The sequence below is a fragment of the Panthera uncia genome, chromosome D4 (genome assembly GCF_023721935.1).
Source record: "Panthera uncia isolate 11264 chromosome D4, Puncia_PCG_1.0, whole genome shotgun sequence".
NCBI classification, from domain to species: Eukaryota; Metazoa; Chordata; class Mammalia; order Carnivora; family Felidae; genus Panthera; species Panthera uncia.
The window spans coordinates 28,202,264-28,226,689 of NC_064807.1; the positions used below are offsets into that span (position 1 = coordinate 28,202,264).

At 42.0% G+C, this 24,426-nt stretch overlaps 1 protein-coding gene across 6 annotated transcripts in view; it reads left to right on the forward strand.

The window, feature by feature from the left end:
• Nucleotides 1-24,426, forward strand: part of AOPEP (aminopeptidase O (putative)) — a 340,428-nt gene that overhangs the window by 258,811 nt on the left and 57,191 nt on the right. For 5 of the 6 annotated variants that reach the window (XR_007458785.1, XM_049634234.1, XM_049634215.1 and 2 more), the window contains 2 exons: nucleotides 5,385-5,447; nucleotides 5,867-5,941. Coding sequence is in view for 4 of the 6 variants with exons in the window: in XM_049634234.1 (XP_049490191.1) it covers nucleotides 5,385-5,447; nucleotides 5,867-5,941 (138 nt within the window). In the remaining 2 variants the exon portion in view is untranslated. Of the gene's footprint in view, nucleotides 1-5,384; nucleotides 5,448-5,866; nucleotides 8,583-24,426 lie in introns of all 6 variants that reach the window. The other variant, XR_007458796.1, reaches the window with a different exon arrangement.

Sequence of the window (24,426 nt, forward strand, 5' to 3'; positions counted from 1 at the left end):
AATATTAAAAATGAAGCAATGTGAAAATAATGGCAAGAAAATAAGATGGGGCCAGGAATTAAATTAGCATACAGTATGCACTCCCTGCAGTTCCTATGCTTGGTTTAGTGTAAGGTCACAGAATTTTCTAGAAGAGGGAAAAGGGATCAATTTGCAGTGTTCATGAGGTAAAACAAACCAGGTGCTTTAGTCCAGCTATTCCTGATGTTGATACCAGGGAGAAGTTTTTCCTGTGGGTCCTCTCAGAAAATCACTCTTTAATGTAATAAACAATCCTCTGAAACCATCCTTACGGTAAACATTGTGATGGATTTTATGGGGCTGTTTCTTATAATGTGCCTCAATAAAGGTTGATGGCTTCTTACCAGAACATAATGCGATAAAAGGAATTTCACAGAGCACCAGTAAGATGTAGTCCTGCGCCAGCTGTATGGTGGTCTGCTCTAATCCAAAAGGATCTTAGAGTATCTAGGGTAAGGGTTTGGTCAATCAGAAAAATCTGTAAACCTTCTGACAATTGATGTGTGTGGAGGAAGTGGGTAGGGGACCGTGTGTGTTGTAGGGGTATTTTTTTTCCTAGGGTGCCAACAGCTGATAGCTAATGCTTCAGATTCTCAGAGGGGATCTACCAATGCAAGAACCAAGCATGTTCCCTCAGGCACGTTCCGTAAAAGTTTCTAACAGTTTGGGGTTATGATAGCTGAGAGAAAGAGGTTCTGTGAGCCCGTTCACTGCAGAACAAATGTGGGAAGGATTTCCTTTTTTGAAAACCATGCTTTATAAGGATTCCACTAAGAGGTCCATTGGGCAGGGCCAAAATCCTTGTGAGAGAGAATTAGGCATTCATTCTTACAGAGACACAAAATGGGCAATAATAGAAATTATAGCTTTTCTAAAATCAAACAAAAGATATCATAAAGGAATGCTACATTCTAAAATGGTAGAGCAAAGTTTAAAGACATAGACATATGAGAACTTTGACCCCAATCAGGATTACTTCCTTGTTGTTATTTGCAACTTAAACTAGCCTTGATTTTATTTCCAGTTTTGTGTAGATGCTTACTTTTCCATTTACCCTTGATATATGTTGGCTATAGATCCCTTCTGAAACCAGCAAAAGCTTCTGGACCTCTCTACCTTGTTTGGTATTAAAAGGTCTTTTGACTTCTTACAGTAGATAGTTTTTCCTCTGCTGTGCCCAAGGGAGTGTAATTTGCCATCTGAGGCTGTTTGGACTAATTAAAGGGCTCCCCTTGTCTGCCCTTTCGGCCTTCTAGGTGACTAAGAAAGTGTGCTGCTGCTTCTCATTCCTCCGGACTATAGCTCATCATGAAACAGAAGCACATATCCATCCTAACAACACGACATTGATATCACTATCTTATTCCAGTGAAAGGAGTCATTTCCTCTTAACAACAACAACAACAACAAAACCAAAACAAACAAACAAAAAAAACAGAAAAAGGTTTTCTCTCCAAAAGTAGTCTCCAGCCACTAGATTAAGTAATGCTTTTATTCTAAAGCAATGGCATTTTCCTCAGCCTCTGAAATTGTCTTCAGCTATTATAAACTGCATTGACAAGAAAGTTTCTTAGAACAACTTCCTTTCAAAACTTGCATCTCTACTAGACGAAACATTTTTCAAAACATAATTCAAATAGAAAACATCTGTTTTTAAAAGATAGCTTTAAAGTGCTTTCACCACTTTCTTAAAGATAGTTATTAGACTATCCATCCCTGACTACGGAATTCCAATTTTTAAAAAGTGGTCTTCTTCCAGTTTCTCCACACCTTACCTTTGTCAGGGTCAGCCCATGAAGAAAGAGAGATTCAGGTGGGCAAAAGGAGAAATGTGTGGAAGTTATATTGAACACAAAAAAAGAATTAAAATTTTTCTAATAATATTTTCCCAATAATTTTGAAATATGTTACTGTTTTATTCCAAATTAAATTCAGCTGCTAGCACCATTTTAGAATATAATTTTTATGATTAATATTAGGGAATTAGGAATCTTTATTTCTCATTTCTATTTTTATTTTCTTTTTGCTTTTCTGTTTTTATTTTTTTTAAGTCATTTTAGAAGTACCCTAGCAATGAACTGAGGTCCATGGTCTTTCTCTTTAAAAAATGCACAATTTTGTGCTCTTTACAAAACAAGGTATTTTAGTGGAAAAACAAACAGGAGCTAATTAGAAAGATCTTCATCTTGAGACTCTTCCCCTTGAAATTTCATACGCTATTCATTCAGCCATTTGTTCCTATGTCTTCCACTCACTTACTTAACATACGTATTTCGTATCTACTATGTGCCAGCAGTGTTTTTATTGACTGGACAAAAATCAACAAGAAAAGAGACAGTATCTCCTTCTTCCTGGACTTTATTTTTTTTCTTCCTGGACTTTAAAGCCAGTTGGGGAGATAGACATTCAACAAATTAATAAAAAATAGCTCTAATAGAATGTACAACACAGAGCAAGCCCTAATGTAAACCATGGGCTGTAGTTACTAATGATGGATCAAATATTGGTTCATGAATTGTAACATGCAGCACAGTAATGCAAGATGTTAGTAACAGAGAAAACTGTGTGTTATGTTGGCATATGAAAACTCTGCTTTCTGCATAAATTTTTCTGTTAACTGCTCTAAAAAATAAAGTCTTAATTAAAAATAAAAAAAATTTAATAGCTCTAAAAGATAAGCAATTTAAAAAAAATAAACAGGATGCTATTAGAAGGAATAGCAGGGGTGACATAATTTGGATTGGGGAATAAAGAAAGACCTTTCTGGAGTTGTTGTTAATAAGTAGGAGCCAGCCAGGCAGAGAAGAGAAAGAAGTACATTCTTGGTGAAGCAAAGTGATATCATTTGAACTACCTTTGGAAATATTCTTCTGACTTCTCCATGGAGGATGGATCATGGGTGTGGTCATGAGGGTGCATGAGTACAAAAGAGACAAGTTAGGAGGAACTTAGAATGGACCATAGCTTTTATCTACTCAAAGTAGTAGTAGAACAGAATGACAGTAGGATTCTTTCCTTTGCTCAGCTTATGCCAGAAGCCATTAGGTTCTCCATGAGCCACAGGCTAGGAAGACAGAAGACTGTTAACAGGCAGCAAGACGGGGTTCCCAGGTCTCCATTCCTAAGATCTTTCCAGCAGCTCAGTGGGATTTTTAGAATGAGGAACAATCGTGTGTGTGTGTGTGTGTGTGTGTGTGTGTGTGTGTATCTGAGACTACAATAAGATGAGAATTATAAGGGAAAACAAGCCTTCAAGTACTAACTATCCAGCTGTAAAAACAGATTTTCATAGAAATCTGTGTCGGATTTAATTTTCAATAGTTATCCATTCCTGCTACTGGATTGTTGGAATTTATTTTGTTTTTTGTTTCTTTTAAGGCTACGTGTCAAAAAATTTTTGATAAGTCAACAAAAAGGATACTTAAGGAAGGTCCACTTTAGGCAGGGTGCTGTTTTAATACATCAGTGTTGAACGATTTGTAGCAGAGTTCTTAGGGATAGTGAATTCCCAAGGAAAAAAATTCTAGTGAGTAAAGGGAAGTGTTTACCAGTATATAGATTTCTATTGATTCTGGAACTGTAATTAGCAGCGTGGAAGCTCAAATAGTTCAAGGTTTTGTTTCCATTTAAAATTAAGCAGCTCTGCATATACATAATCCACTTCATCATTTGTAACTTTTATCTGCCTATGTGTACTGTGCACTGGAAATTTGCAAGACATTCACTATTTTTATGCATTTCTTTTACAGTGAAAAATTGCATATGATAGTTGTACATTACATAAGGATTCACCACCACTTTGAAAAATCTTTACCAAATGAGCATGCATTTCATAGCACTTAGCTAGTAATGATACAAAATGGCTAATATGCCTATCTAACTCTATAGAGTGACTTTTTTTTTTTCTTTGTATTCCTGGAAGCACAAACACTTAAGAATCCCCCATTTGAGCAGACCTGTTGTTTATTTTAGGACATATAAGTGCATCATCAATGTAATTTTAAGTAGTCCAGTTATGAATATGGGATGAAGGGATAAAATAAAGTTTTCCACTCTGATGTGTCCATTAAGAAGCTCCTCTTTGTGTAAAATACTCCGTGGCAAAGTTGCTTCTATTTAAAGTAGTGAGTTTGATCTTGGCTTTGATCTAAAGCTTTTGATCTTGAAAGAAGGATGGGGTAGCAATAAAGAGAGGGCAAGACAGATTTTCTTTAAAGAAATGCGATAAAGTTAAAGGGATGGTCAAGATCAACAAACAGAAATGCTACCCGACTCCTCTCCCCAAGCGCTCACCCCCATTCTGGTTCAGCCAACTTCTGATGCGGATGGGAAGAAAGTCTTTTGGGGGTCGGCGGAAAAACTTGGAGTATCGCAGGCTTTTACAAACTAAGGGGAAACTTTCCCCTAATAAGGAATACAGAATGTACCCTTTTAAATTCTCCCCCTGTCGCTGGCGGGGGTGGGGTGGAGGTGGGGTTCCATGGGCAGAACGCGTGCGGTGCCTACTGCGCTTAACCGGAGAGTGTAGGCTCCGTCGAAGCGCGGGCGGTGAGCGGGGCTCGCCTTTACGCGCTCCCGGTTTCTCCCTGGGGAGGTCACCTGCCACAGCCCCGGAGTCCGGAGGGGCCACTGAAAAATGACTACTTAATGGCGTCTAATCCATTCCCGGAAAAAAAAAAGTCCACTAGGAAAGTTCCTTTCCGCTCCGCATAGACCATCTGGACACTTAGGTTTCTGACCGGAGAAGCGAGGTGGCCTGGCCGCGGGGGTGGGGGCACTTCTCAAGCTAAGCCCTTTCTCCTGCGGCCGGGCCGCGCTCCGGCACGCTCAGCTGCAGAGAAACCCTTTCGCGGGTCCCCCGGAGCCCGCGGGGGTGGGGGCTGGAAAGGTAAGGCGTGCGCGCCCGGGTCGGTCCGCGCGTGGGAGGACGCGGGAGCGCGGGCGCGGGCGCGGGCGGGACTCAGGGAGAGGAAGAAAGACGTTCGCAAAGAGAACAATAAAATAGGGACGCGCCGGCGGGGGCGGGGGCGGGCGCGACCTGCGGGGAGGCCGGCCCGGCCGCCTATACCTTTAAGGCAGGCCCCGCCTCCGCCCCAGCGCCCGCCCTCCGCCCGCGCCGCCGCCCCGGCCCCGCGCCGCCCGCCGCCCGCGCTGCGCCTTAGGTGTTGCGGGCCCCGCGCGCCCGCTGCTCTCGAGCGGGCTGGCCGGGCGGCGGGCGCTGGGCGCGGGCGGCGGGGCCCCGGCTCCCACCCTCACCTTCCGCGGTCGAGGTAGTGGGTCAGCGCGCCGAGTTGGTGGGGCGCGGGGGAGGGAGGCTGGGGCGGCTCCCGGGGTAAACTTGACTCTGTCCCCTTCCCCCGCAGCCGCTGCAGAGGGAACGCCAGGCCGGGGCGGAGTGCGGGCTCGCGCGGCAAGTGAGCGTCGAGGTGAGTGCGGGGGGCGCGCTCCCCGCGCTCCCGTCCCTCCTCTCCCTCCCTGGGGCGGTGGGTCCGGCGCCGCATCCCCGCCGCGGAGTCCCCGCGGCGCGACGCGCGACCGCGGTGGGTAAGATGGCCCCGTTCGGGGGGCTCCGGCGCGCACCGGCGCGGGGGCGGGCAGCCGGGCCCGTGACCGGAGGGAGCGGCCCGGGCGAAGGTCACGGCCTGGGTGCGTCGCACCCCCCGCGCGCCTCCCGGGCCCCCGGCACTGAGGCCGCCCAGCGGGCCCGGAAGGTGCCCGTGGCTTCCCCAGGTGAAGCGCAAGAAGGCTGCGTCGCGAGGCGGTCGATCGTTTCTTTCTCACGCCGAGGAAGGGCCCTCACGACCCGTCGTCCTGTTTAAAATGCTCTGTGGTTTTTGAACTTCAGGTCGAGAAATGGATTCGAATGAACCGGAGACCCCGAAAACGGAAGCGAAGGGAGACCGAACAAGTGTTTGAAAAGGTAGGGCCCCCGAGAGAGAGCACCGGGTGGAGTTCTTGAGAAAGCTCCCTGTCCGCCCCAGAGGACTTGGTCACAACAATAGAGTAGCGTTTGTTTTTTTTTTTTTAAGTTTTAATTAAATTTACAGTAGGCTGTAAATTAACCTGGATAGTTACACAGAAAAATTGGTTGACAGTGCTAATGATTATGGACGTACTATGTTGTCAGGAAGAGGATGACCCCGGATGGAGCTATGTTTCATGTCCATTAAATAGAGCAATGGGACATAAGCGGGTTCCGTTATTATGTTAGACCAGTAGTAGTTATTATGGCAGTTGTTAAGGTACTTCTAGACGGGCGGGGGCGGGGGTGGCGTTCTGAATAAATTGCCCACAATATCGGGTTTCTCTGTTCGGTTGTGATAGACACAGCACACTCACTTAGCTTTGGGACTTTAAATTAGAGTAATCTTAAAAATGGAGGGAGACGATGGATTTCTTTTGAAACCCTAGGAGGGATTTTATTTACTGTAAAGCACATGAAAAACTTGTTTTTCTAAATTTAGAATTTCAATATGTTACTTTGCAGAAGTTTGGACTACCTATTTTCTCCTGAAATTATATTAAATTAAAACTTGATTTGTCATTGTAATAAATAGTATGAAATAAGGTAAGTATAGTCTGTTGTTTTCTGAGTGACTTTTATTGAAAGCTCTTAAAAGTGAATAGCGTTTTCACAAATGTTATAGCAGATACGATTTTTGTTGCGCCTACTTAATTACTGTACTGTTTTTTGATTCTTGATAGCACCAGGGGATTAAAATAGATGTGTGTTGTTTTTCTGCTGCTAGAATGTATGATGAATCACTCCTGGTTCTGAAGCCAAGTTCTTGCTGATAGCATTGCTGCTGACTTCTGTGATGTGTTGCCTTAGTATGGGCATTGCAGCGTCCGAGAATGTGCACAAAGCACATCATAATGAAGGTGATCCCAGAGTTCCAGAGTGCATGTAAGGATACCAAGGCCAGCTTCTAAGAGAATGGGGAAAAGAACTGGCCTAGGATCCTGGTCATTTGTAGGGAGACATTCAGTGTGTGAAAAGTGGCACCCAGCCCTAACCTTTTTAAACAGAGTCATATCTGTCAGTTCAGTTAAACAGTAATAGAAAAAGGTGTCATTTTGAAGAGACTTGAGTTTTCTGACCATACCTCAGCATGCTGTGGTAGGTTGTGTTTGTTTAACTTTCATGCTCTAGGTGTTTTAAAAAATGTAAGGTGATGAATCTGATCATAAAATGTCCAAAGAAGGGAAAAGTTTTATGGCTTGCTTAGTATTGCAAAAAAAAAAAATTTCCAGCTATGATTTTTTTAAGCCAAAAATAAGATTACTCAAGTAGACCATATGCCAGGCGTGAATGAAGGGAAGCCGTTACCTTTGTGGATTACTAGGTACCATCACTCCCCAAATCTGAACTTGAAGTATTGTGACGCCTTCAGAGAATGAGAAGGGGGTGCTGAGGATTTCACCTACCAAGAAAATGGGGTTCTTTGCTGAGCCTTCTCGGCTCCGTAGAGGCTGTGTATTAGAGCTTATGGGCAAGGTGCACGTTTGACTTTTCTTAGAAAACGTGGGCAACAGTTTTAAAGAGGATACGAAAATGAAGTAGGTTGGGATCAACACACTGAACTTCATTTCAAAGAATGAAGCTGAAAGCTGAAGCTTTGAGGGAGGAGGTAGAGAGGTCAGAAGATGGGAGATTTCAGAGTTGGATCAGAGAATATTAATTATCAGCGTGTCCAGTCTTTCTTCCTGGCTCTGCGAGGCAGCCGAGCCCTTTGCCCACTGTTTTGCCTGTGTTACAGCCAGGAGAGGGTTAGGAGCTCTCTGAGGCAAAGCCTGCGATATTTTCAAGGGCAAGGTGAAATGGAGTGTGATCAGTGACCAAGGGCATCAGAGCAAGTTCTGAAAGGCACAGAGGCCACCCTGCAGCTGGAAGCCAGGGTGCCGTCCCCTGATTGCCTGAGTGTCTATTCTGAAGTACAGATCAAATTCTGTGTGGTAATGAGTATTTAAACCGAGGTCATATGTTAACCTTTTGCTACGATTTGAACCTGTTAGTAGGAATCTCAGTAGTTAACTCTCTGTTGAGTTTAGTAAGGGTTTTTAAATGTCTGCCACGCGACGAGTAGAGGCACGTTAGCCAGTTTCTCCTTTTTCCTGCATCCGCTGTCTATTTCTACAGCATTCAAGTAACACTGTGGTATTTTCAGCTTTTATTCATTTTATATTACTGTAAAATATGAAAACGAGTGGTAGTCATTTCTGGTAGGCATAATTTTCAGTCTACCCATCGCTTTTATTTGCCTACTTTGTTTTCTTTGCCCCGTCTCTCCCCCACGCCGCCCTTCCTCCATCCCCCAAGTCTGTATTTACATCTTCCAGGCTCATGTGGGACTCAGCCCAGATCTGACTGAACTTGGTTAACTAGTCTGTGTTTTACTGTGCTAGGGTCAGAACATTTCTCCTGCAGTGTTTACTGACTTGTGGAGAGCAGAGTCTCCTGACCTGCCCGCGGAAGGAAAACCGAGCAGCAGTGCGAGGCCACAGTCTGGAAGTGGGCAGCGGGCGAGAAATTATAGGTGGCGAATGTAATCTTACAGGAGGTATTTGTCCCCCTCACCCCACCCCCCCCGTAAAGAAAATCACGAAGGTGCTAAGTGGTAGGCACGGCCTGATCTAGGAGTTGAGTTTTTCAGTGAACTCAGAAGGGGAAGCAAAACAAACTTACCCTGTTCTCAGCTGTGGGTTAAAATAACGAATAATGAAATAAAGTAAACTGGGTGAGTGAGAGGTTCTACCGGGAGAAGTGATTTAAAATGCTCTCCTGGCCTTTCCCGGCTGTTCTCCTTGCTGTGCGAGTCCTTGAGTCCTTCCCTCCCACCCAGCCACCGGAGGCCCAGTGCTGTCTTACAGGTTTCGCTTCTCGTCTTCCTGAAGCTCATAGTGCTGTCTTATGCGTCTTCTGTCTTCCCTGATATTTACTTTCATTTTATTTTCTCTTCATACTTTAGCCCCCTTTCCACTAGGTGCAGCTCAGATCCTTTTTACTGTTCTCGGTCTTCTTCATTTTAAATTACAAACTCACCTCTCTTTTGCTTCTGGTCCTCAGGTGTTTTCTCCTTACATTATGATGTTCTTCCTTTTATGTTATTTCAAGTTCCTGTTATTTAGTTTCAATAATTTGTGCAGCAGAAAGGCAAGGAGAGCAGGAACAACTACACAAAGAACAATTAGGGAGAATTGCTCAGCTCTGCAAGGGGCAGTGAAACAATGGTGGTTGCAAAAGTGAATTGTATGTGTATTTTTTTTAATAATGTTAATAGATTTTTCTAAATGGCTGTTGGTTTTGGAAGAGGAACATTTTTTTCCCTGCTTTTATTTTTCACTGATTCAAAAATAAATTCAAATTATCCATCACATTCAAAGATTAAGGAAAAACATACTTTTAAAATATATGTGAAATATAAAGATTTTAAATAGTGTTGTTTTTTTTTTTTAATTTTAAGGGTTAGTAATACTATACTACACAATAATAAATAGTATATTGAGGAAAAGAATGTGTGAATGACGTATGATTCCTTTAGAAGAAGAAAATTCCAATTTTCAGATTGCAGAGAAGCACCTGAAATCATGTTTTATACGTACCTGATAATGTACAGAGGATAAATTTTGAGATACTCTTTTCTGGTCATCATCGAGTATATATGATGTCACAGGTATTCATTGGCAAACTTTCAGAACGTTGAAAATTCAGTGATACTAAGGTTGACTATTATTATTGACAAGCTATCTTTTATGTGTGTTAGTTTGTTTCCAAGCTAGTGGTCTTGGCGAGGGTGAGTGTCTGGCCTGTGTTACGATTAGTCATAAGGAACACGAGGTGCAAATGGTTTCTAACAAAAGCACCCTTTAAGGTTACCTTAATTGTTCTTTCCTGCCAGAACCCTAAAAACAATACTCCAGAGCATAAGATTGTTAAAAATGTGGTGAAATTTTCCTTGAAATATCGAGTGAGACATAAAGATCTAGAGAGATGGTTGTGAAAATGTGGATTTTATAGTATTTAGTCGCCATCTCAGAGTCTTTGAGAAGAGAAAATGCGGACAGTTTTCTTTGTGATCTGGAGCATTTTCCCTCAGTTTTACTTCATGTGTTCTTTCTTCACATTTGATTCTGAACTGCAGTGATTATCTTGGTATGAATAATAATTTACAGATTAAAAAATGTGTATAGAACCCATTTTGGCTTATGCATTTTGCCACATTTATTGCTCCTTTTAAAATTTTATATGTTCTAAGAAAATGCGTTTATTACAATTCTAATATTGAAATATTCAACACGTTAAAGGTAGGTACAAATTTTAAACTATTTAACAAAATGCTTTACTGCTGTTTGTCTTTTGTGACAAAGGTCTGTTTTATATTAAGTTTATGATTTCTGGAAAACTATTTAAGACTAATAAAAATTATCTGGCTCTTTCTTGGACCTGTAACAGCAGACGGTGACCGTGTTAGGCTTGACTCTGGAGCGATCAGGATACAAAGCTTTAGAAAATGGCACAAGACGAATTTAAAGAGTGCTGAACCAAGGGTCCCTTCACTTTACAGGAGCTACCCCACATTTAGCAAAATGGTAGGCTGCAGGCAGCCACTCTTATGCAACTGAGGCAGCATTGGTGTTGAGTGGTTTCCCAGGCATCGGTGCCCTTGCCTCTTTTTCAAAATGTTCCTGCCCTGTGAGAATTCATAACTAGTCTACATTTATATAGCTGTAATCTCTTACAATAGCTTCATTGATACTTGATCTCCATAGAAAAGCTTTATGGGTTCTAATGAGTCACTGCTCTTGAGGCACCAGCCGCCCTCCCTATCTGTGAGTGGCTTTGTGTCCTGTGTTGTACTGATTGTGCCTTTGGATGACAACTTACTTGAGTGATGGAGAGAGGCAGGGTAATTTATTAAAAGTAATTACAAAGAAACCTAACAAAAAGAGTAATTACAGTGCTGTTAATATGCAATTCGTTATTTTATTGCTGCAATATTTAGAACTGGGTCTTATTTGTGGGTCTCCCTTTTTTCCTTGTAAATCTCTGGCAAATACATAATTTATTAAATTCTCTATACCTAGGTCTCAAAGTAGATTTGGTTTTACAAAATCTTGGCTTTTTCTGCCTTTTTTTTTTTTAAACTGGACCGAGGAAGAATGGCTGAGAAAATGTATTTTTGGTAGCCTCAGGAAAGGAGGCTGATCTGCATAATTTTATGCCATTAAATTTTCATCTGTTCCATAGATTTATTTTTTTAAGAATCTGCACCTTTAAGAAAATGTTCTAAGAATTTTGAGTGTACTGAAATTCCTTCCATTTTCAACTAGCATAACGGAGAAAATTAAAGTACAGTCATCCACTTACCTCACGCACTTATTCACGTATTTTAAAAAGAATCTGTGAATGGGACTATTAATATAATAATAGCTGACACTTGTCATGTGTCAAGCTCTATTCTAAGTGCTTTGCATGTACCCGCTCATGTAAATGTAGCATTAAAGTAGTACCACCAACCAGCAGTGTGCTATGAGGATGTTGTAGACGGGGGCAAACGCTTTGTGAAAGTAGGTGAGGTATAAACAAATCAAATAATTGCTGCAGAAAAGAATGCTTTGGGCAAGATTTAAACAAATTTTTTTAGCCCAGGCTATTGATAGCCCTAGACCACGAGCATAAAGGACGCATCTCTAAATGAGGAAAATCCTAGCCAGCGAATGTTTTGAAAACACATGAAAGTGTGCAGATAATTACACTATTGTTGATTTTAGCAGATCTGATGCCAGCAGCCAGCAACTCTTCTGTGCCATGAAAGATGAAAGCCATTTTAATATAAAACATGAGTGTGGCTGGAACAGGGAGGCGGGCAGAGAACAATCTTGTGCCTTTTTAGTTACTTTTATAGGAAGCATTAGTTACATTCCTGTGATAGAATGCTTTACTTGGCCATCATTCTCATCTCAGGCGTTTTAATGATTGCTGTTTTGCGCCTAGCATCATACAGCAGTAATAAGATGCGTTATTTTAGTAGGACCTACTGATGTCAGTGTCGTTTAGGACCTGTGAATGTTTCCATTCATCTTCTATTTCAGGAGGCGGACACTACTATGTGTCTTTAGGTATAGCTGACATGTATTTCACTTACGTTTCTGGGTCTCTGAGTGCAGCAGAACTGACACTCAAGCCTTTTATTTTATCTCCAGCACTTAGGGAAGGACCTGATTACATGCAGCCTTGATTACTATTTGTTGAATGAGTTAGATGAATGATTCCCACACATGGCACTTACCTTCCTAAATCATACTTGGCGATTACATTTTTTAAAAATTGTAATGTCCCAGTTCTTGTTTAATTATTTTGATCTTTAATGACAGAGGTTTTCACGAAGGCACATTGGGGAGAGCTTTCCTGGTTGTCATGGGTCATCTTTTTCATCTCGTCTATAAAGAGAGCTCAGAGCCAGGAAGACCTGACCCTGGTCCCAACTCTGCCACCCAATCATGTGCTCCCTGAGTTTGTCACTTGACTTCTGCTTTCATCTGAAAATCCTTTCATTTAACAGGCCAGTTAGGCCAGTGTACCTTAATGATAAGATTAATGTGTGTGTTTGGCCTTGACTCTTTCTTATACTTTTATGATGTAATTTTTCTTTCGTCCATTTTTGGTATTTAGGAGGCTTATATTTTTGTTCTAGTGGTTACTTTGACATAATAATACATTTTGGTTTCTTTTCTTCACTTTATTTATTTTTTTGCTCTTGTGTATTGATTTCCTGCTGTGAGCAGTAGTGAAATTAGATGTTAACCTTTTCTTGCCCCTCCTCTTTTGATCTTCTGTCATGTGACTTGAAATACTGTTTTTTTGCTCCAGTTAAACACCTTTAACACAGCCAACAAGCTGACAGTATTTATACAGTCTTCCCATTTCCTCCTCTTTTTTTTTTTTTTGGTAGTTGTACTAGATTTACAGTGTCAGCGCATGTAGACATAGTATGCCATATGCTTTATAAAATCACATAGTTTTAATTCTGCAAGTAAATTTATAATGCTCATCAGCTGCCCTTATATAACTGATCTTCAGCAATTGGGATTTTTTGAAGCTAGTTCCAGAGTGGATTTCTCAGGAAGAGCTTGGGGCAACTATATTTCCTGAGGTCTTGCATTTTAATAAGTTTGTGCTCTTTCCATGTGAGGGTCAGTTCAACTAGACACAAAATTTTGGATTCATGTTTTCTTTGTTTAAGTGTCTTGAGTATGTTACTCCATTGTCTTGCATGAAGTCTTCTGCTCGTCTCAATTCTTCCCCTCAGAGTGACCTGGTCTTTTCTCTTGGACATCCAGATCATTTCTTCTTTAAATTCCAAAAATGTTACTTGGGTATGTCTCATTGTGGGCTAGTTTTCACAGTTGTCCACTGGCTTTTGAGCTTTATTTGCCTCATTTGTAAAATGAGAATAATGGTAACTTTTTTTTTTTTTTTTTTTTTTGCTACTCAAAGTGGATTTGAAGACCACCTAAGATACTGTATATAAAGTGCTTTACATTTATTTTAGTTTCTGTGACTCTTCAAAGTCCCCTGTTGTTAGGAACTTTAAAATTTAGAGTATTTTATGGGCATTTGGACTTGAGTTGGCTTTATATTTGGGATAAATCTAAAGTGGATTCTCTGAAGTCTTTTGTCTGCATTTTAGCGATGTATAAATGCATGCCGACTCCTTGCGGTAAGCAGGCGGTCTGTGCCCATGCGTGGAGAACTTCTGGCCTAAAAACAGTGGTGCTTTTTGAAAGAATCTCACGTAGAAAACACTTCCTCCATTATATTCTACTCACACTCTTCTCACACTTAGTTTCCCACATAAAACTGGGTTTACATGACCATGGTCTACGTGTAGAACAATACACAGGAAAAAAAAATTTTGTTTTTCAAATAATGAGGGCTGAAAACTCAAGTCAGTTCTCATCAGCCAACATGTTTTCTTGGATTTGCTGTACATAAGTCCTATGTAAGAAGCTGCTGGAAAATACCAGAGACACAGGAGATGTCATTTCTGGCCATGGGAGATAAAACACACACATATCAAAGATCATTTACAAAGCAGCATGTGATAAATAAATTCAAACCAGTGTGGCACAAACTAAGGACATGAGTATATGATGCATTTTACCTGAGGCTACCCTGGACTCGAGTTTCCACGCCTGGGCCGTGTTTTGATAAAGCAACCTTTACACATGCAGCCTGGAAGTTGCGGTGGGAAATTGGGTAACTGAATTAACTGAATCCATTTTAATGCTTTTACATGATTTGTAAGCACAGATAGGGGTTTGATTGACGTACATGTAAATAGTGTTAGTGTCTTTATTTGAAAATGTGATTCTTAAAAATAAATTCATCCATGTTTTGCAAGTAAGGCTGGAACCTATCAGAAATTCTGCTGACACTTATGAACCAGAATCATTCAAAAACTCAAGGCTAGAAATATAATACTGCCTATAATTCCATGTTTAACACATTCCTTATTAAATTCTATTTTTATTTGAACCATTTATTTACTGACTTAACTGCATATCCACAGCACACAAAACCCCGAATAAGGAGTATGCATAAATACAGAGATGAATGGAAAACAGGCCTCAACTAGTTTACAGTTAGGTGTGAAAAACTGTATAAAGTGGGAAACAGAACTGAATCAAACGTCTATGAGTGGTAACGCAGGTATGTGCACAGAGTAGTTTGGATATCTGTAAGGAAAGGGAACCCTCTCACTTTGGGCATTTTGCGTTATCCGTAAGTCTGGTCCCGGATGATAGGGTATAAATATTTGTTCGAGTTTATTCAGCTTTTGTTACTTTGTAGAATTGAGGGTACCAGCATTTTGGTTCTCAAGATTCTGATGGTCTTCCCGAGAACATACTGATGCTGCAGTTAGCACTTCCCTTCAGCTTTTGCAAAGTGCCACTGCCAGGTCATGCTATCTCTGGGCTTGAGGACGTCAGGTTTTCAGTCTGTTTCACTCTATTTTTGCCCTTTTATTTGCATCGTTAAGTTTTGGAGTTTTTTCCTTCCCTAAACTTTTGGTTTCAGAATCAGGGATGGTGACTGCAAGCTCTAGAGCCCGTTTTCTCTTGTGATTCTTGAACGTTGGATCGTGTTATTCACAAAGCATCGCACTTGTTTCAGCACCAGAAATATAGCATGACCTTTAAAAAAAAAAAAAGTATTAAGGAAATAATTCTATGCCCCCTTTACCTTTCTGATGATGAGCACAGACTCATCGAACGAGCTACAGAATGGCATTAAGTGCACATCCAAATCATCAACATTTTAAATGTCTCTCTACAAATCAAGAAAGGTTTGTTTTTCAGAGTGTTAAATTCTAAATCATAGGTATGTGAAGGTTCAGACTTCATAGACACGAAGCAGGAAAACAACCTGATTTGCAGTGGTTAATACCAAGGAAACTATGTAAAGTGGGAAAAGATGGTCTTAGAATATGTTTGTACTTCCCTGGCATTTTCGCAGAAAACAGGAACAGTAGCCCTCTTAGGCAGCTGCCTTTATAACTGAAAGACAGAAAGCTTATGCTGTTCGCTTTCTGTGGCCATTTTCATTTGATGTCCAAGGAAAGAAATTCATGGTCTCCATGAGGAGCAGGAGAAGTCAAAAAGGAACAGCACAAATCTAGAAGAGAAGCAGGTCACAGCTCTGGACTGAGTTCGTGTACAATTTGGTTTCTCACTTTTTCTCCTTAACTGTCAGCCACACAAACTCTAGTTTTCAGTGTCGAAGGTAAGGTGTGAGCATTTATTCCTGACGCTAATGGTAAAGGATGCTGAGTGCTTCCACAGACAACAGAAGATTATGGTTCTGATTCTCTCTTTTAACAGTTTCATTGAATTTAATGTCCTGTGTCTTTTATATGACATAAAATTCACCCACATACAGTTTGTTGGGTTTTAAGACACTTACACAGTTGTGCAACCATCATCACAATCTAGTTTTAGAACATTTCCATCACCAAAACGTTTCCTTGTATCCATTTGTGGTTAATCCCCATCCTGACCCCTAGCCCCAGGGAACTACCAATTTGCTTTCTGTCTTTAGTTTTGCCTCTTACACAAATTTCATATAAATGGAATCATACACACTTTAGTCTTTTGGACCTGGCTGCTTCCATTTATCATCCTGTTTTGAGTATCAGAAGTATTGCGTATATTTGTGTTTGTTCCTTTTCATTATCAAGTAGTATTCCATTGTGTGGGTGGACTGCATTTTGTTTATCTGTTTACTGCTTGATGGACATTTGGGTTTTTTGCAGTTTTGGCTTATTATGAATAGTGTTTAAGTGTCTTTATGTAGACCTACTTCTTTTGGGCATGGCTTGGCCATAGGGTAAGGGTATGTTTAACTTTTCAAGAAACTGCTAAACTGTTTTTCCAAAGTGGCTGCAGCATATTTCCACCAGTAGTGTTTAAGGTTCCCAGTTTTTTGTGGTTTTTTTTGTTTGTTTGTTTGTTTGTTTGTTTTTTATAGAGAGTGAGTGCAAGCTGGGGAGAGGGGCAGAGAGAGAATCTGAAGCAGGCTCCATGCTCAGCGTGGAGCCTGATGCAGGGCTCAATCCCACAACCCTGGAATCATGACCTGAGCCAATCAAGAGTTGATGCTCAACCAACTGAGCCACCCAGGCGCTCCTAAGGTTCCCAGTTTCTCTGTCTCCTCATCAGCCCTTGGAATTGTCAGACATCTTTATTTTAACCATTCTCATGGGAGTTGAACTATGCTTTCTATACTTCTTTTATTTCTTGTGAGGATCTCAAAGTATCTCTATACCCCAATATGCTTGTGTCCTGCATTTTACAGATCAGAAGGCAGTAGAGCAGTACCTGGAGAATCTAAATGTCTCACCCAAGATCCCCAAATGAATCACTGAGCTTAGAGTCCTCATGCAGCAGTTGGGGACACAGCAGCCTGTTTTCCAACTCGTGGCTCCCTGTGACTCAGGGCCTTCTTTGTCCTCATAGCTTTGTTGGGTGTGGCTTTCTTTTGATCTTTGTAGAATGATCATTCTTATCCTCTGTGGAATTTTGTCTGATGAAATCCAGTTGTTTTCTGCAGAGATGTGCTAGTGTCTTGGAGAGGTGCTCCTTAGCTGCAGTACACAGGCTTGTGTGGCTCAGGCCTGGCTCCCAAGGTGGGCCCTGTGGACTGTGCCACCACGTGTTATCCTGTCAAAGGGGGTAGATGCTTGCCTCACCAGAGCCTTGTGGGAGTCAAGTGAGGTGACTTATCGAAAACAGCTGGCATGTACTAAATATTTAATACATTTTACAGCACCTCTTCAGATGACTGTGAAGGGCTGATTATCTTGTGGTGTGTGGATGGTAACACCACTCGTATGGGTTTTTTTTGTCTGTACAGTGAGGCAGGAAAACATTCTTAAATTTATATACTAATTTAAAAAAATCAGCCATGGTTTCTTATTGTTCTTTGGTCTGCAGCAAATGTAGCAGTAGTACTTTTATAAGTTTGTATGTTTAGTCCCTGTCTTTTGGCTTCACTCAAGAAGACTAATCCTACTTCTCAGAGCTACTGGATCAATTCATGTGTGTCTCCCTTCGGTTCGTCCACTCTGGTAGAATAAGGTGTTGTTGTTCGTGTTCCAAGTTGAAGTGCTCAAAGTGTTCTTTAGGCTGTAAGATCTGTGTTCTAGCAAAGTTCAGCTTTAGATCAGTCTATAATCATTTCTTACACTCAACATGTCATTGCTTTTGTTTCTTTGGACCAAAATGTTCTGATATGAAGTTCCTTTGAAGGCTGGTGGGGTTTATACAAATACCCAGCTAATGAAAAGCACTTAAATATGGGGCACACCTCCCCACTCCATTGTAACTTTGCAGGTCATGTTGAAGAGAAGGTTCCAGTTAACCTCTGTTGCCTTTTGCTGGCCAGAGTTGTAGTGTTTATTTCATGACAAAAAGTGAATTCTAGGTAGTTGTCTGTGAGATGATTATTTTCTCTGAAATGACTCTTGGTCACATTGAGTTTCTAAGTGTTAAAAGGGAACGTGGTTTTTGGATCTGTGAAAAATTTCATCTTGGTCTCTGGCTGCCACACAGAACAGGAGCTAAAAGGTTGAGAACTTCAGAAACTAGCCTCCCCACCCCCAAGGAGCTGTCTAAAATGACTGGAGGAGCGTGTGCGGGGCTGTAATGTTATGAGAGCTACTGGAGGTCCTAAGCGCGCAGGACCATGAGGGGGGAAATGGAGGGGAATGTCCCATGGAAAGTTGAACAACTCCAGTTTCAACTTATTTGGGAGGCCATACGGGATGGAGCTGTTAGACATAGGGAAGACCTTACGGCTTCTCCAAGGTCAGCCTTTCTGCATGTGAAAACACGGGGGCCTTGAGAATATTTCGGTCCCAGGCTGGAGTGCCCGCCTGGAACCAGAGCCCACGTCTGTCCCCATTTTTGCTGTCTTCACCTGGGCACTTCCCCCAAAGCAGGGTGTGGGGGCAGAGCGGCTTTGGACTCCAGGTGAGGAGAAGTGGGTCCCGCTGGTCTTTGTTTTGTTGTAGGGCATGGACAGCTGAGGGAGGCCTGGAAAGAAGGTCTGGGGGACTCAGAATGTCCCTACAAGGCCACTCCTTGTCACCTAGAAACACATCCGGAGTGAGGGCCCTTTCCTAGCATACAGAGGCTTGGGTAGGCACGGACCAGGTCTGATTTTGAGGGCTCAGTCATTTCCGAACGCAGAGAAAGACTTCATGGTGAGACAGCTGGGTGTCTGCAAGGGTGGACGTGGACATTTGATTTTCATAATAAATGAGTGAATTTTACAAGGCACAGATTATTTGAAGTTTTTGTGATGCTTATCACAGGCCAGGCAACTGCAACACGAAAATGTTGTTGGGGTAGTTTTTTTAATCAGACATAAGTGTGACCAGATTACTAGGCATTTTATTTTGGAATGTGGTAAAGGCACACCCACAAATGCCTTTTCTTCAGTCTGTGCAGATATCTTCAATGTTTATTCTAAAATGCAAGGCTGCTTTCTGTGTTTCTACATATTCCTACCTCGATGTATCGCACATTTAGAGTTATGTTTTTCTTCAGTGTCTCTGACTTGGCTTGTGGCTTACAGGCCAAATCAAACCACCTCCACCTCCAAAACAGTATTGATAAAACCAGTGCTGAACTTGCATTATGAAAGGTTTAGTTCCCAGAACTTGCTGTACTGTTGGCAGGGCAAAGTGAGTAGGAATATTATGATCTAGGGGAAAAACTCCTTGTGTTTTATCTGCAACACAGCTGGCAGATACAGAAGGATAGTGCCCCAAATGGGCAGACGAAAAGGGGGAGTGGGTACTGAGCTGCCTCAGACTTGCAGAAGGCACCCTGTCCCCTCACTCCCAGCAAAATGAAAGGGGCTGGAGAGAAGGCACGGGATGAGATTCCTGCACTGCTGATCTGGTATACTTTGAGTCTTCTTTTGAGATTAAGTCCCTGGCTTGGTCAACAGTAGCATTACCCAGTCCTAGAGCACCAGATTATCATAAGACAAATTTCGATGATGCTGAACTGTCCTTCAACAAAGGATTACTGCTGCACCCGCACGCACATATAACTTGGTTGGTATGCATGCAGACGCACACACGCATGTGCACACACATTTACCTGTTCCATCGACCTCTGGCCTCCAAGCAGGGGAGGTTAGGGCTGAGGCCTGCTATTGTGACCACTGTCTCCCATCTCAGAGGGAAGCTGCAGACTCTGTTTCCACAGCTGGCACTGTTTGAGTCTGACTCATGCTCCCTGTGCGTAATGCAAAGTCATTGTCATTGTGAGCCATTTGAGGGAGAGGTTTGGTGGAAAAAGTGACGGTGGAGCAAAGCAGGCTCCAGAACAGGGGGTGAAAGATATGTTTTTTGTTTAGTTTCGCTGAACTTGTAGTCACTTTTCTGAGAACTGCCGTCATCCTGCTAGAGTTGGAGATGCTAGAAGAGAGATCTGGCTTATTGCTGCAGGACTCCTCACTCTTGTGTTCACATTCTTAAAACAGGAGGAGGGGAGGAGAGTAAACTAAGTGATTGTTGTAGATTTTGAACATGTATCCATAATTTCTCAGTTTCCAGTTTTTTGTATCGAGCCTGTTTTGTGATCGTGTACTGTTGCAGAGAAGGGGATGTACTATAAATATGTGCCAACTTCAGTGTTCAAATTATTTGTATTCAAAAGGAACTTCCAATAATCGGGAGGGTGAGACATGTCATTTACAAGAGGGTTAAGAATAAAGAAGTTATCTCTATGCTATTTTTGATGGGACTTTTTCCTATGAAAAACAGTTACCAGCATATGTGGAAACACTTCCTCATTTTTTAAAGACCATTCATTTTAGTATCAGAAGTAGTTGAAAATCACAATAAAGTGGTTATTTTAATAATAGCTCAGTAGAAAGAGTTCATGTGTCAAGAGCATTTACCTCCCAGTTTTCTGACTCTAGTTTTTTTAGCAAGAAAAATGTCAATCTGTTGTGGATGGACACTTTTTTTCCCCTCTTCTCAGAACATGTGTGGTTTCCATTAACTTCTTTCTCCACAGAACTTTGGAGATGGCCACCACTGATGCCTATGGGTCATCTGTGCTCCTAGAATTGAACTGAAATGGTACAGTACATTTCTCCCCCTCTATTGTCCTTCACGACATGGAATTCATAGTCAGATAGATGAATTGAAATCCCATCTTTATCCCTTACTAGCTGTTTTACCCTGGACAAACTAGCCAGTGTAAGCCTCAGTTTCCTCATCCGTAAAATAGTTACTATAAAGCATTTAGCAAGGAGCTGCCACTAGATCATTGTTCACTGATACTAGTTATTAGCGTTATTGGTGATAGGCTTTTCCAATACCATCGTCAGGGGTGAAAGGCATTTATCATATGTGGTGTATTGAGAGAACAGAAGGAGCCCTGAGAAGCAATAGGATAGATCAAGAAATGTAGCCACAGAAGAATGGCCACATTGGGAACATCAGCCTGGCATCTCTGGACCAGCTGGAGTATCCCCAGCATTAAGACCAGGGAGGCAGCCCAATGACTTCTCTGGCAGATCTCAGCTACACCTAAAGGTACACCTCTCTCCCAAGCTGACCCAGGAGTCTGCTCTGTGGGGCCACTCTGCTTTAGACAAATGCTGCTTTGGGTTCTGTTGGAAGTTTCCACTAGGCTCCTCCGAGACAGTTTTAGTTGGAAGTCCTCAGAGAGGTTTTATTGATTTGGGTTGAGGTCTTACTTAAAGTCATCTCAATCATCAAAAGGTCTGGCTATCCAGAAATACAGTGCTGGTGTCTGAGCACTGTAGAATTCCAGGAAGTTATCAAAAATAAGCGTTGAGATACCCCCGCCCCCCAGCAACCATAGAGGTCTGAGTTTACAATAACTATTATTCTTATGTAGAGCTGGCTCCAAATAGTGAGTTTCCCCAGGCGCAGACTTACTAATAGAAACCCACTTAGACACTGAAGAAATGGGCCCAGTGTTTTTCTCAACTATAAGTAATGTATTATGCATGATTTAAAAAGGCTTCTCAGAATGTCCTTGCTTATGTAAATCAAGAATCAATATTTTTTAGAAAGAAGTTTTTATAGATAAGCCATCACATTATTTGATAATCAGACATCATTTTCAAGTAGTTAAAAGGGTCATTGGACAAAACCCAGTGGACTGACTTTGCTCCCTAATTGCTAAGGATTGAAACTCCACATACCCTCTAAATTATGAACAGGCTTGAATTTTTTATGGGAAAGAAATTATTTTTTTATGTAGGATAATTTTCATGTCAACGTTATATTAGCCAGCTAGCTCTATCAGGTTATGCACGTTGCTGCTTTTACTCACCTGATCCCTACTTTTCCTCTGTGAAGTTTATTTTAAATAAGAGATTCAAGAATGAGAGAGAAAGTAGGTTTGGAACGAGGGGAATGAATCATGGGAAAACACTGCTGGTCCTTTTCATTCGTCCTTGGCATTCTTGGAATATTCTTACCTCTGTTGACAGAGAGCAGCAGTTCAGCTGCAAGGCATGCTAGCAGTAAGGGGCATTGTGGGGCCCCCTGAGGAGGCGGTCGCTGGAACATTGTCCCCGTTTTCTCCCAAGCGGTGCCTTACCTCTCTGTGAGTGGTGAGAGCCACTGGAAGGATTTCATGGGGGGTGGGGCGGGGGGCGGGGAGCTCAGCAGAGGGCAGCACTGTGACCCCGTGTGAGTGCTGACTGCCCCAGAGATGGCATGTTCCTATACTCTGGGCCAAGTGGGGGCCCTGCCGGCCAGTGTGTCTCCGAGTACAGGCAGATTGCTGGTAGGGGGAACAGTTTTATTGGTTTTATTGCTTCTGAAAATAGAGGAAATACTCAAGAGTGGTGGGAGAGAGGAGGATAAATATAGCGTTTCCGTTTTCCTGCTCATTCTGTTCTTCACAGCATTTCATTTTTCTTAAGATGGATTTTTATCCTGCCAACTTCAACAGAAGATAATTGCCTACCATTTCTATCAGATTGGCCCTCTCATCACTCGTGTACTTACCGTTGTTTGTTTATTTTTCCTACTCAGAAACTTTTGTACAAGGTGGTCCTGAAGGTGCTTGTCCGTAGACGTGGCACAGGTATCGTGGGTTGTGGCGGGACCTCCCGTGAGTAGATGGCAGGAGCAGTCTTGGTGTCCTAGCTATGGATGGACAGAGATTCTGGATACTGACTACCTTGTTCTTGTCCTTGTTTCTTCCATGACCCATTTCCTAGAGGGCTATTCCATGTGCTTGTCACCCTGCCCCTTCCATCAGCCCACAGTGCCCAGAACCTGTTTCTTGTGCACAGGAACGGTGCCGGATGCCATCCAGCGTGTTACCTTGCCGTGAAGGCAGCTAGCACCCTGGCTGTGAGGCACTGCCCAGCTGAGCAAAGCAGTGAGTGTATTTAGGAGGTGCTTGGCAAAAGTGGACTCGGTAGGAGATGGGAGGGGAAGGCAGGCTAGGTCGTCTTAGGGCATCGTACACGGTGTGCCTGTTTACCAGACTGAAGTTTGTCGTTATATAAAATTATTAAGTAGGTACCCATTTTAACAAATAAAACTAACTTTGAGGTTTGGGAGGTAAGTGGCTTGTGTTAGATTTTCGGCACATAAACTGAATATAAGCATTTCCCTAGTTTCTCATTTCTTAATTGTTCAGAGTGTCCATTAGCATGCTTATCCTAGTGCCTGGCCTAGGTTTGCCCATTACAAAGGTCCTATGTTCATAGGGCAGTGGACTCTGCGTTCCCAGGCCCCAGCACAGTCCCCGCCGGCAGTGTGCAGTAATAAGTAAGCTACTCGTAGTTACCGGCTAATAGGGCCATGACCCGGTTTGAACTCCATAATGAGGAAAGAGCAGATTTATTTGCTCCCCCTGTGCGCCTCCCTCCCTGCCATGCTCCTTTATTATCTTTAAGAGGAAATTGAATAGCAAAATTCTGCATTCTCATAATGTTAATGGCCTGATGTCATCTTTTCCAGTCTGGAGTCAAGAGAGAGGGATGACCAAAACACAGATTTAACATTTCATAGCTGTCCAGAGCTTCAGCTGTAGGCTCTATGGGTATATGTGTGTATATGTTTTCAACAGCTTGTGTAAGGTGTAATGTAAATAGTGTGAAATTCAGTGTGTAATTCATTGGTTTCTAATAATTTTGCCAAGTTGTGCGGTCATCACCAGACTCCAGTGTTAGAACATTTCCGTCGTCCTTGAAAGATCCTTGGTGCCCATTAGCAGTGGCTCCCTCCCCATTTCCCCCCACCCCTGCTCCCCAGCCATGGGCAACCAGTCATCTATTTGCTCTTCATATAGATTGGCCTTTCTGCACATTTCCTATCAGTGGAATCAATGTGGTTTTAATACATTTGCCTTCTTTCACTTAGCATAACGTTTTTGGGGTTCACCCATATTATAGCATGTATCAGTAGTTTGTTCCTTTTTATTCCTGAGTAGTATTCTGTTGGATGGATATACCACATTTTGCCTGTCTCTTCACTCTTTGATGGACATTTGGGTTGTTTCTGGTTTGGGGCTATCGTAGATGCTGCTGCTATAAAGACTCACAGAACTTTTTGTGTGGACGTGTGTTTTCGGTTCTTTTGGGTAGGTGCCTAGGAGTATTACAGTAAATTTATGTGTAACTTATTAAGAAACTGCCAGATTGTTTTCCAAAAAAACTATATCCTGTTACATTCCCAGAAGTGAGTGATGTATGAGGGTTCTAGTTTCTCCACACCCTAACCACAGGCTATATTTAAGGAATAACCTTAATTTTTAACTTTTATTTGATATTCTATGCATAAAAGAAAGGTAGAAACTGTTTTAGTGTTTTTGTAACTTTTCAAG